This window comes from Theobroma cacao, chromosome 3 (assembly GCF_000208745.1).
Source record: "Theobroma cacao cultivar B97-61/B2 chromosome 3, Criollo_cocoa_genome_V2, whole genome shotgun sequence".
Lineage (NCBI taxonomy): Eukaryota > Viridiplantae > Streptophyta > Magnoliopsida > Malvales > Malvaceae > Theobroma > Theobroma cacao.
The window spans coordinates 16,593,186-16,605,146 of NC_030852.1; the positions used below are offsets into that span (position 1 = coordinate 16,593,186).

General features: G+C 34.7%; 1 protein-coding gene across 1 annotated transcript; it reads right to left on the reverse strand.

Moving 5' to 3' along the window:
* On the reverse strand, window positions 1,659-6,292 carry LOC18604576 (pentatricopeptide repeat-containing protein At1g74750). Its single transcript, XM_018118178.1, has 2 exons — window positions 6,116-6,292; window positions 1,659-4,574 (listed from the first exon to the last, which is right to left on the reverse strand). Exon 2 carries the CDS (start codon window positions 4,569-4,571, stop codon window positions 1,992-1,994), a length of 2,580 nt encoding a protein of 859 aa, XP_017973667.1. The 5' UTR covers window positions 4,572-4,574; window positions 6,116-6,292; the 3' UTR covers window positions 1,659-1,991.

Here is an 11,961-nt window from a genome sequence, read left to right on the forward strand (position 1 = left end):
GTCAATTTTAAATAATTTTATTTCATTTTAAAATCAAAACCCGCAAAAGAAAATGATTAATGAACAGGAAACCGAAAAGCCAGTCCCAATCCAATAAATCATGTCAGCTCATCTTCCCTAATTATTCACCTCTTTCTTACTTCATAAATTATTGTCAAAACATAACTTGGATAATTAAAAGCGTAATTAGACTTTTAAATTTTTTCTTTATACTAGCTAGTTCAGGTCTCCGAAGTCAAGGATAATAACAACACAATAACATAACAAATTTCTTGAAATTAATTTGTTCTCCCTATTCTCTTCTGTTTTTGGGCACTAGTATAATGCTATCATATCATGATTGAAATTACAAAATCTGTGAAAGCAATTTGATTAGGTGTTGGAAAATGAAAATTGTTACCTAGAATGGCCAATGCTCTGCTATCTGCTGCCTGCATGCACTCCATTTTCTAAGATTGGTGGGAAGTCGGATACTAATGATACGGGGGCATGGGCATCGCGCAACACTTTTCCCTGCCCAACAGCCAGGAATGTTTTTCAGTGAGACCCATCTACCATTTGCAAGCAAGGTTGGAGACGGAAGCTCATTTAGTACAAGGCAGCCTGCCACAAACGGGTAAACAATCACTAGGACAAGCAGTTAGAACAAGGTTTTTCTTAACCCAAAAAATGTCATCTTCAGTTATTTGATGCCGAATGCGGTTGCCACACCAGCAAAATATTGACATCTCCAATTCTGGTTGATGCCTACTTACAACTGAACGGGAAAGGGATGTCCCATTACCAATATATCAACTGGGACGTTTTGATTGACAGTGTTGCTGTTGCCCAAACAAAATCAGAGTAAAAGCCTTTGAGAGATTGGCTAGGGAGTAGGACCCTTTTTCCATGGGACAGGCGGAGTAATAAGCCCCAACCACCCCAACCGGTCATGAAGAAGAAGAAGATGTTGACTTCACTGGTCATGCATGTGAATTTAAATATAAACGTGTCGAAAGGAAGAAATAAGGTTTTATCATCCCATAATGAGAATATGGAGATGAAATTGCTTGTTACTTTTGGACAAAGTTTCATCAGTCATGGCACGGCCAATGAAACAGTGCAACTACCATATCTAAAATTTCCACCATTCTCTCTGGTTTTGCTTGTGAAGTCAATGGCTCAATGCCATCTCCTTTGGGCATTCGGAAGTTTAAAATTTTCCTTCCCATTTGGAAACACAAGTAGTTTCAACAGAGACCATAATATTATAAGTTTGAGAAACAGGACTAGGAAACCAAGGCCTTGCGAAAACCAAACAAGTTTAACCCACTTCAGTTCTAGCAGCCGCCCCATCAACCTTGACAGCACTCGTACTTATAACCCATAACCTACAATCAACAAGTCAGCATAGCATCCAAACAGAGAAAAGAAGCAACAGAGCTGATGGAAAGGTTAAAATCATAGGTTGAAGTAGGAAAGGTGAAAAAAAATGAAAAAGCTATTTTCAGTGGATCATGCAAAAGATAAACAGAAAGCAGAATCAAACAAAGTAAGCTGAATATAAATGACCATGATCAACTGACTTTTCCAATCTCTTTCTTAACAAGTTGTATTCAAGTGTTTTGAAGGTTAAGGTTACGGATAATTGCTTAACAGCCAAAATAAAGACAACAAGGTAGGAGAATAGATCTACTCAGCCAAAAACTTTGGCCATTAACACCATAATTTTCCGCTGCTCAATTGACCACCACTAGTTCGTTGCAGGTGGATCCAAAATTACAGCGAGGGCTGCAAAAAAGGGGGAGAAAAGGCACACATCCTATATTCTTAGTGCACCAGTTATGTAATCACAATTTTCAATCAAAAGCTGATATAAACTGTAACACAATCAAAAGCTGCATCAGCTCCTCATTTAACGTTAAATTTTAAAAAGCTGCAATCATTCATATACACACAAAACCTCCTCTAGTTCCCGCAACAAAACTCTGTTTATGCTACAATGACGGCAACTACAGTAAATGCATCCGCTCCACATATGATTGAAGTAACCATCGGTTAAGAGGCTCTCCACACCCCACAAAACACCCAGAATTTCCGTTCTCGGTAAAAAATGGAAAGCTAAAAATACTGAGAAGATCCTGAACTGCCTGTCTCACGAGTGATGATCCTGTAACCCTGCTCCGCCGCCCCCATCCAGTCACTATATCAATCCTGCTGGGACTGATCCCAGACACTAGCATTTGCTGGCGAAACCAGGCAAGTGTCCTAGATAGTGCTGTTACAGCAGTACCATCTGACATCACATGAAGGTTGATCAGCCAATAACACGAGCTTTTCTCTCTAACAGCATCTGGATACACATTCTTCTGTGCAGCTACCTCCCAAACAGATCCAGCCTCCTCCTTGAGCCCTGATTTGTGAAGAAAATCCACCACAGAATCCACAAGTCCCCTCTTGCTCTCTCTATCCTCACTGTGCATCATATCCAAGAACTTACCCACATGATCCCGCACGTTTTGACCATCAGGTCCTGCTGAAGGCATGGACAACAGAAACATATGTGCAGGATGACCTGTGACTGCCATGAGCTGGCAACAAAACCCCATATCATACGGTGACCTGGCTTCTGTACAACAGCTCAGGAGCAAGGTATAAGTTTGCAAAGAAGGATTTAAACCCAAAGCCACCATGTTTTGCAGCAAGTTATAAGCATCTGACAACCTGTGCACTCTAAGGAAAGCACTGAGCAAAGAATTGCAAGTAGGAACATTGGGGCGCAGCCCTGCATGTAGCATGGCCTGATACCACTGCCAAGCCTTTTCCACATTACCAGCCTTTCCCCATAAGTCAACTAGCAGACCATAAACAGGTTCATCAGGCACCCAGTTTTTCTTTTTCATCTCAGCAAAAATTGATTCTGCTTCATCCAGATAACCATAGTGTCCAAGCACCTCCATTACTATGCTGTATGTAACCTTGTCAGGATCAAATCCGGCATTCTGCATATCACGATAAAGTTTTAATGCACTCTCATAATTCCTAGCCTTTGCTTGTAAAGCAATCATGATGTTGTAGGTAACTAGATTAGGAACACAACCCTGACCAACCATCTCACAAAACAGCCTGTGGGCAGCAGGTAAGTGCCCAGCCTTTCCAAGGCAGTTGATTATCACACTATAAGTGAACGTATCAGGAGAAAGGCCAACTGCTTGCATTCTTTGGTACAAGTCCATAGCAACATCAAGAAACCCAGCTTTGGCATGGATATCAATAAGAGTACAATATGTGACACGATCAGGTTCACAACCTGCTTCCTGCATTTGATTGAACACATTGATAGCTTCTTTCAAGTAGTTTGCACGTCCATAACTATGAATAAGACGATTGTATGTCACAACATTTGGCTGACATCCATCCTTCACCATCTGATCAAGTAATCTATTTATTGCCCCAAACTGCCTTGCACGACCAAGGATACCCACCATGGTGGTGTATGTATGACCATCATGCTTGAATCCAGCCCGCTGTTTTAACCAATAGAAAAAGCCAAGAGCAACTGTGTGATCTTGTATTTGCTTCAGTACTTGGTTCGCTTGATATGCATCCATTGAGAAGTTGAGATTTTCAAGTGCCTGTTCAGCAGCAGGACCCCAGTTCAGCTGTTGCAATATGTGGGAAACACTTTCAGTGACATGCCGAGTGCCTGCTAAAGGCCTGGTCATAGGAACAACTCCTGTTGGCATTTTCATGTCCCTAAAGGATTTTTTAAAACCTTCCGTGCCAGAATCTGAAAATTTTGCATCTGAAGGTAGGACATTGGAGTTAAAATTTGACATGAAGCGATGAGAATGAGCTTTCACTCTCTGTGGCATAGGCTTCCCCTTATCACAAGTATTTGCAGATGTTCTATGAGTTTCGGATGAACCCACTGATGCAGCATTTGAAACTTGCTTGTAACCTCTAACAAAATTGGGCTTGTTACCTCTATCTTTTGTACCATGGTAGCTAACTGTTGATTTTGGCCCTGCTGCTATTTCAGATGATGGTTTTGGATAGACTTTAGCAAAGTTCTCTTTTTTGATAGGTTTGACAGCTGGAGATTTTATATTTGGAAGTTGCCTCGATGATTCAACCACACAGTTTTTTGGTGAGCTTAACATTACACCCCCATCTGATAAAGGAAGCTTATAATTCATCATGTCAGACAAGAATGACACAGCTGCAATGCCAGCTTTAACAAATTGGTCAGAAATAGGAGCTGATGCCTGCCCATCAAGTTGAGCAGCATCAATGTTGACGTCATAATTTACATTGCCAGATCTATGCAAAGGAATAGGACTAGAGACAAGCTGTGGTGCTCTCTCAGCTTCATGAGAACCAACAGCTTTGGATGCAGTCCCCAACGCCAGGGTTCCCCTACCTGAGGATTTGGACAGAACTTCATTTCTTATGCTCCGCTTTCTGGAAACACAGGACTCATCTTCAGGGCACGTGCATGAATTTCCATCTGATGCGCTACATCGTGACCCACTAAATAAAAATGACCTTGCACTACTTGAGAGGTTACCAATATGCTTTGCTCGTAACATGATCTGCACAAACCAGAAGATTTTCAAAGAAGAGAAAAAGTTTTATACCACATATATCAATCAATTAAAAAGACATTGGTAATTCAAAGCTGTGACACTTAAACAAACCAATGGCAAAAGGGGATAATCTACATCCTTGCTACAAAAACAGAAAATCAAGTATAACAATACATGCCACCAGATGCAAACTATATATTTTGCAACACATGCAAATCATATGGACAATTCTGCTTCCAGCAATGCCCTTGATATCTTCACTGACAGCTGGAAAAGTGAGGTATAGGAGTTGTTATACATCCCAGATTAGGAGATGTAATTACATTTATACATCATATAGCATTTCTGCACCATGAAATTCAGAATAGGAATCACAATAAGTTAACAACTTCAAACTACTCAACGGAATAAACAAGGGCCTGCCCTTTAAAAGATGTTTTCTGTGACTTGGACATTTCCGAAAGGTTTTTCAGGCTCTAAGCCTCTTTATCAATTCCAAACGGGAGCACCGTATGTGCCTTTGACATTTCCACCAGCAATATTAACCATTCTGGATACTTTATTATACTCCAGAGTTGCCAGGAAGACAAGGTAGTCTCAAGTTGCAACTATAGAAAAATGGTTTTGAGGAGGCAATAGCATCAAGCTGATGATAATGCAAGTATCCCAGAGGTGATATTCACTCGCATATAAAGTGACATTTGTACATAATGGGTACACAGAAATAGGCCATATAAGCGATGTGACAATGGCCTATGAAAAGTAAGACATTTTTTCTGTCAAAAGAAATAAACCATACTCATCCATACTCCATGCCAACACTTCAAAATCCATTGGAAAACAAATTAGATGCTATTCTACCTTGTCAATCTCCAAAAAAAGCAGTAGAAAACTTAAAATGCAATGCTCCAATGGATAGAAAATAGGAAAATTAATTGAACTTCATCTGAGAATTATATGATTTACGGTCCTTTCCCTTCTTTCAGCAGGCAATTATCTACTCACTTCAGACTCAAACTAAGGAAGGGTACAACAATAAATGCCAACAAAACCGCAGTCACCAGGAAAGAGACCAATCAAGTACTGCAAATGACTTCAACTAACATCGTGCTCTCTTTTGCACAACAAATCAATAAAAATAACAGAAAAGAGCCAACCAAACACCCCCTTAAAAAATGCAGTCCTATTGCAGCTTTTTTCTTTTCCCTTGACTAATCTCATAATGCTTTTTTGCACATCAAGCCATCTAGTTCTTCATCTTTTTTTTTACCAAAAAAAATAACAATTTAAACCCAAGATACGATGAACACAATATAATGAAAAAAAGGGCAAAAAAGAATATCAATTTCCTCCACATCTGAGAATGAGCCAACATAGCTAAGTTCAATAATCAAAATAAAGAAAGAAAAACACCCACAAGTCAAAGAACCAAAAAGATTAAAGAAAAAATGGTGCAATATGAAAAAAAACAGCTTAAACCCACTAAACAATGAGAAGATTATAATGCAAAAAACCAAAAGGAGCATGGTTTGTGGGGAGACAGGCACCTGAAAACGGAGTTCAAAACTTCTGGGTCTGTTTCCAGAGAGAGAGAGGGAAAATGAAAATCTTTTTAGAGAGAGAAACAGAGGCGGCTTCTCTTCTTTTCTTTCTCTGTGTTGTCAACCCTGTTTTTTTCCAAGCAAGTTGGGGAGAGGCTGTGACGGTGCTTGCTTGTCACAGCTTTTATCTCCTGCCTTTCCTTTTGGCCTGCTTTGTAAATTGTGAACGTTGATTTTATTTTCCTACATCAGAAAAAAAAATAATTGGCCTGCTTAATTACAAGTCAAATTTATAAATATGGATTTTTTATAGTAAAAATAAGAGTTTATTCATTCATATTATTTGCCACCCATATTCTCAATCTCTAACTATTTACTCATTTTTAATTGAGTGTCTAATTTATTTTTTTTAATTGTGTACATTTTTGTCAATGTTATTCAATTTGTTATAAGTAAAATGTTGTGAAAGCAAAAAAGTAAATACTGGTCCAATAAAAAGCAAAAAAAGTAGTCTTAATCATCTGAGAAGCAAAAATAGTAACAACATTTTACTCAACTATTAATAAAAAGAATCTATTTTATCAAAAATAAAAATATAAAAATTTAATTGATAATTTTATTTAATAATATAAGAATTTTTTTAAAATATTATATATATATATATATATTTTGTAACATGTTAGTTAAATATGATAATAAGGAGAAAGATCACAAGTTATAAATAAATACAGAACGTGATAATTGATAAACGACTAAAACATTGTATTCATCCTGTTATATAGCAAAATGAAACTAATAACAATATCCAATTACTAGTAATTCAATTCATTTTGCGGGTGTCCGAACCCAAGTCTAGTCTTGTTTTGAATTGGTCTTGTAACATTTTTTATTAGGCAGATTGAGTCATCAAATACGACATACTTGGGCTACTTACACCCCTTTCTTTATTGCACTTTGATAAAAAAAAATTAAAAATTAAAATAAAAAACTCTTTTCTAATATGAACTGGACAGTGGGTCAGTGTTTTTATTTATTTATTTTTACTTTGAATTATGATTGTGTACAAAGTCAAGCATAGCGTGACAGAAGATTCTAGCGATGGAACGGCACTGACACTGAGGATGTAAAGGAAGACGCGTGGGCGAAGAGCATTGGAACACTTACGCCTTAAAAATGTCGACGTGCAACTATAAACACCTCATCAATAATATTAATAATAATAATTATAATAATAATATAGCTGTGGAATGTTTCTTGGCTTGGCTTGGTGGTCAAGGCAGAAGCAGGATCTTGCGTTGGGGCCTTTGTAGTAAATCTGGCGAATCCAGGGCGGGCAGCGACAAGATACTTTTGTTAATTCTGTTGCTAATTAGACCTTGAAAACGAGTATACGCGCCTACAAGAGCCACGTGTTTAACATAACAGAGTACGTACCAGTTCGGACTGAGCCTGGCTTCAGCCCTCCACCGTCAAAAGGCCACGTCATCCCACTTTCCAGTTTGAGTTTCTCAGCCACCAATGCTGAAAGTTCTTTTTTCGCCACTCTCGTTTTGAACAAGGAAATTTCTTTTTTATAAAATTAAATTTTACCAGTTAATAAAAAAAAAATATTCGTTAATGTAAATGTTTTACTTTCAAAAAAAACGTAACATATTTTTTATTGTTTGTTTCCAAATAGATTTCATTTAGAGAATATTGACTCTCTTTTCACGAATGATCTCACAAAACAATAAAATAATAGAGTATTATTGTTTTTTGTTTCTTTATTTATTATCTTTTTAATAAAATATTATCAATTATTTAATAAGAATCATATTACTATAATTATTTTTATTAAAATATTATAATATTTAATATAATACAAAATAATTAAGGTCAAATAATAAAAAAATTTATATAAAATAGAAATAAATTTCTCACACATAAAAATATTTCTTTTCTTTTAATTTCTAGTTTATGATTATTAACTTAATAAATTAATCGATATAATAATATGATGAGAAATAAATAAATAAATATAAAAAATTAAATATTATTTATATATAATATTTTTAATATTGAAAAAATGTTTTTGATATATTGCATAATTAATTAATATTAATATTTTTAGACATAATATTCAAAAAAGTCCTTAAACTATTCAAAAAAATTTAAATAAATCTTCTTCTATTATGTTCAATAAAATCCCTATATTTATACTTTAGATCAAATAATCACTTATTATTAATGGTTGACTAATTGTTATTAATCATTTATCATTTTATATTCACATGACACTAATACGATGTTAATGTGGAGAATAAAAAATGTCACTAGGTCATATTATCATGCCACATTAGTATGTTACATTATCATAAATTATAATATGTCAACATGTCACATTATTATCAATATGACATAATGATATGCCACGTCAATGCTATGTGATATAAAATGACAAATGATATTTTCATTAAATCATTCATTAATTATAAAAACTTATTTAATTTAAAATAAAAATATATAACTTACTTGGTTCAAAATAAAAATATAAGAATTTAATTGAATATAATTATTTTTTAATTAACTAGATAAAATGATTGTAAAATTTATTTAAAAAAATCAATGATTATACACTCTAACATTTGACTTTAATTGCCGCATGTTCTCATTACCTTCCTCAATTAAAAAAAAAGGTGTTAGATTGATTTTTAAGAAAATTAAAAAATCGTAGAAAAGCACGAAAAAAATCTACTGTGATGAACAAGATTGAAATGGAAATTTATTACCTTTTTCTGTTTTTCCATATCAATAAATATGTCCTTTGCATTGCAGCGTGAATTTGAATGAATTCATTTTCAAAAGTTTGAACCTTTTGTCATTAAAAAGAGCAGGTTTTTCATGAGAAAATTGTGAGAAATAACCTTCCTCATAAACCTAATTCAAAAATATCATTTTTTTATAATTTTAACTATTTTTGGTCAATTTTTGGCATGACTTGACAATAATATCCTTTAAACAATTTCAGACAAATTAAAATGGTTTCAGCTTTCTCTCTCCCGCCATCTAGATAAAAATTTCAAAATTAAATCTCGATTTCTCTCTTTACTCAAATATGTCTATCTCGCCATCTAATTCGCAAAGATGACATCAAGCTCTTTCTTATTTTGTTTTATTTTTTTGGATGGTGGATTTTGGGGTTCTTAAGGGCGATAAACAGCGATTTTGCTTTTTGCAGGCAACGATTTTGCTCAGGGAAAAAGAACAGTTAAAGCATGTTTGATGGGTTTTATAGTGGTTCACGGTTTTGTTGTGTCTGGGATTGAGATCATTGTTAAGCATGTTTGTTAGGGATTTTGATTTTTTTATAGGATTTTGAGTTGAAATTGTTCAGGGAATATTTTGTAAAGAGGATATATTTTATTTTTGTATAAAGGGAGTAAGCAAGGCCTCTCGATAGGGATATATTTTCTCTTACTTTGGAGGGTTATGGAGTTTTGTAATCTATCTTTTATGAAATGCACAATTTCATAGCTTAGCAAAAAAAAAAAGTATGTATTTTAGGTTCTTGAGTTTATTAGTTTATTCATAGAATCCCAAAATTGAGTTTACTGATTTTTAGGTATTGCGTGACTTAATCACTGTGTGACTAGTTTTTAGGTATTACGTGACTAGTTTTTAGACATTACGTGATTGATTTTTAAGTAATGCCTAAGTCACGCAATGCCTTACTAACTAGTCATGCAATGCTTTATCATAAACTAGTCACGCAATACCTTATCAAAAACTAGTCGTGCAATGCTCAAAGTTAGTCACGCAATGCTTTATCAGAAACTAGTCATGCAATGCCTTATCAAAAACTAGTCGTGCAATGCCCAAAGTTAGTCATGCAATGCTTTATCAGAAACTAGTTACGCAATGCCTTATTAAAAACTAGTCACGCAATGCCTATCAACTAGTCACGTAATGCGTTATCAAAAACTAGTCACGCAATGCCTTATCAAAAATTAGTCAAGCAATACCCAAAGTCAGTAACGCAATATCCAAAGTCAGTCACACAATACCTAAAAACTAGTCACGTAATTCTCAAAAATCACCAAAACTATTGAATTCCATTTAACAAGATCAACAATTTCAAACGATACACCATATTCCATTTAACAACATAATTAATGAATATGAATGTTCAAAATGTTCAAAAGTTTTTTTTCATATATAAAAAATACTCTAAAATGCTTAAAAATGCTCAAAACGCTCACAGATTTTCTTCGTGTATCAAAAACTACTCCAAAATGCTTAAACGTTTTTTTTTCTAGTAAGGAATACTCTAGAGATGAATAGTCTGGTGAGGAAAGTTCAAAAAATATGAGTCAGTTTGAGGCGCAAATCTAAACATACTTGACCCGTTAATAGATTTCGAGTTGAGACGCGGAGCCAAATAAATGGGTCAATTTCATTAAAGGTAATTTTCTCCAAATTTTAATTCTTTTGGCTAAAAACAGTTAAAATTATGAGGAGGTCTATTGTCAAAAACACATTATGCATAAGACCTATTTAAAAAAAGAACTCATTTTTCATTGTAAACCCAACCCAAAAGCACACAGAACCAATAAAAAAGAAAGTAACTAATGAAATTATATATAAAAAAAGGAAAAGGAAAAAAAGAGAGAAGATGGGTCATAGTTTCAAGCTTGTTGTTGAGAGACAGAGAGAGTGAAGAAATCTATCAGTAGTAGCAAATGAATGTGAAAGTAGAGAGAATGCTTTAGACTGCTCTCCTCAGTATACAAAATCTTGAGCACTTTGCAACTTGCCACCTACATTCGCAAGTCTAACATCAAATTTGGGCTGATATTGATTGTGTAAAACTCGACTCTATAAATACATGTCATGACATACATGCACTGAGTAGCACGTTATTATGCTAGGAAAGCACCTAAGAAAAGACGAAACCCGATATCGTACCTAATGGTACACTTAAATTGATTTAACCTCGAACTAGTTCAAATAGGAATTGTAGGATGAAATTTAATATTTTATAGTCAAGGAATGACTAAAAATGATTGTTCGGAGTTCGAGGGTTCATTTAGGGTAAAATCGAAAATTTTGATGTTCAACGGCAAAATCGTCATTTTGCCACCTAAGATAATAATTTGATCATGGAGTGAAATTTTTGACCAAGATTAACTATTTGGAGTATAATTCAATGATAGTAAGTGAAAAAGTTTAATTCTGATGATTTTTGGAGTGTAGGGGTAAAATCGTAATTTTGCCACCCGCGAACAAAATTTGAGATTTTGAGAGAATTTAGATCAAATTTGACAAATTGGAGAATAGTATGAGTATAAGGGATAAAAAATATGTCTATGGGTAATTTTTCAGTTTTTTGGGCAAAAATGTAATTTTTTACTTTTACGAGAGTAAAAGTGTAAATTTCAAAAATTACTCCACCGAGACTTTGGATAAGTCTGAGAATTTTATCTAAGCTATGGATATGTGGGACAAGTGTATGGTGAAAATTTGGAAACAAATGGATGAAATTTTAAAAATGGGCCAATGGGAAAGTGACACATGGCATTTTTTTTAATGATATAATATTATTATAATGAAAAGTCAGCCCATTTAAACCCCATTTTAAGTGCTGGCCGGCCATAAGGAAGAACAAGAGAGGAAATAGAGAGGAAAGGAAGAAAAAAAGAAAAACCAAAGAGAAACAAGAAAATTCAAAGGGGAAATCGCGAATTTCGTCAGTTTACGCGTCTAACGGTAAGATTTTTCGATTTTAGCTTGATTTCTACCTTTCCTATGCCTTTATTTCCATTGGGCATTGCTTTGAGGGAGAGAGATCAAAGAGTGACACCATGTGCTGGCCG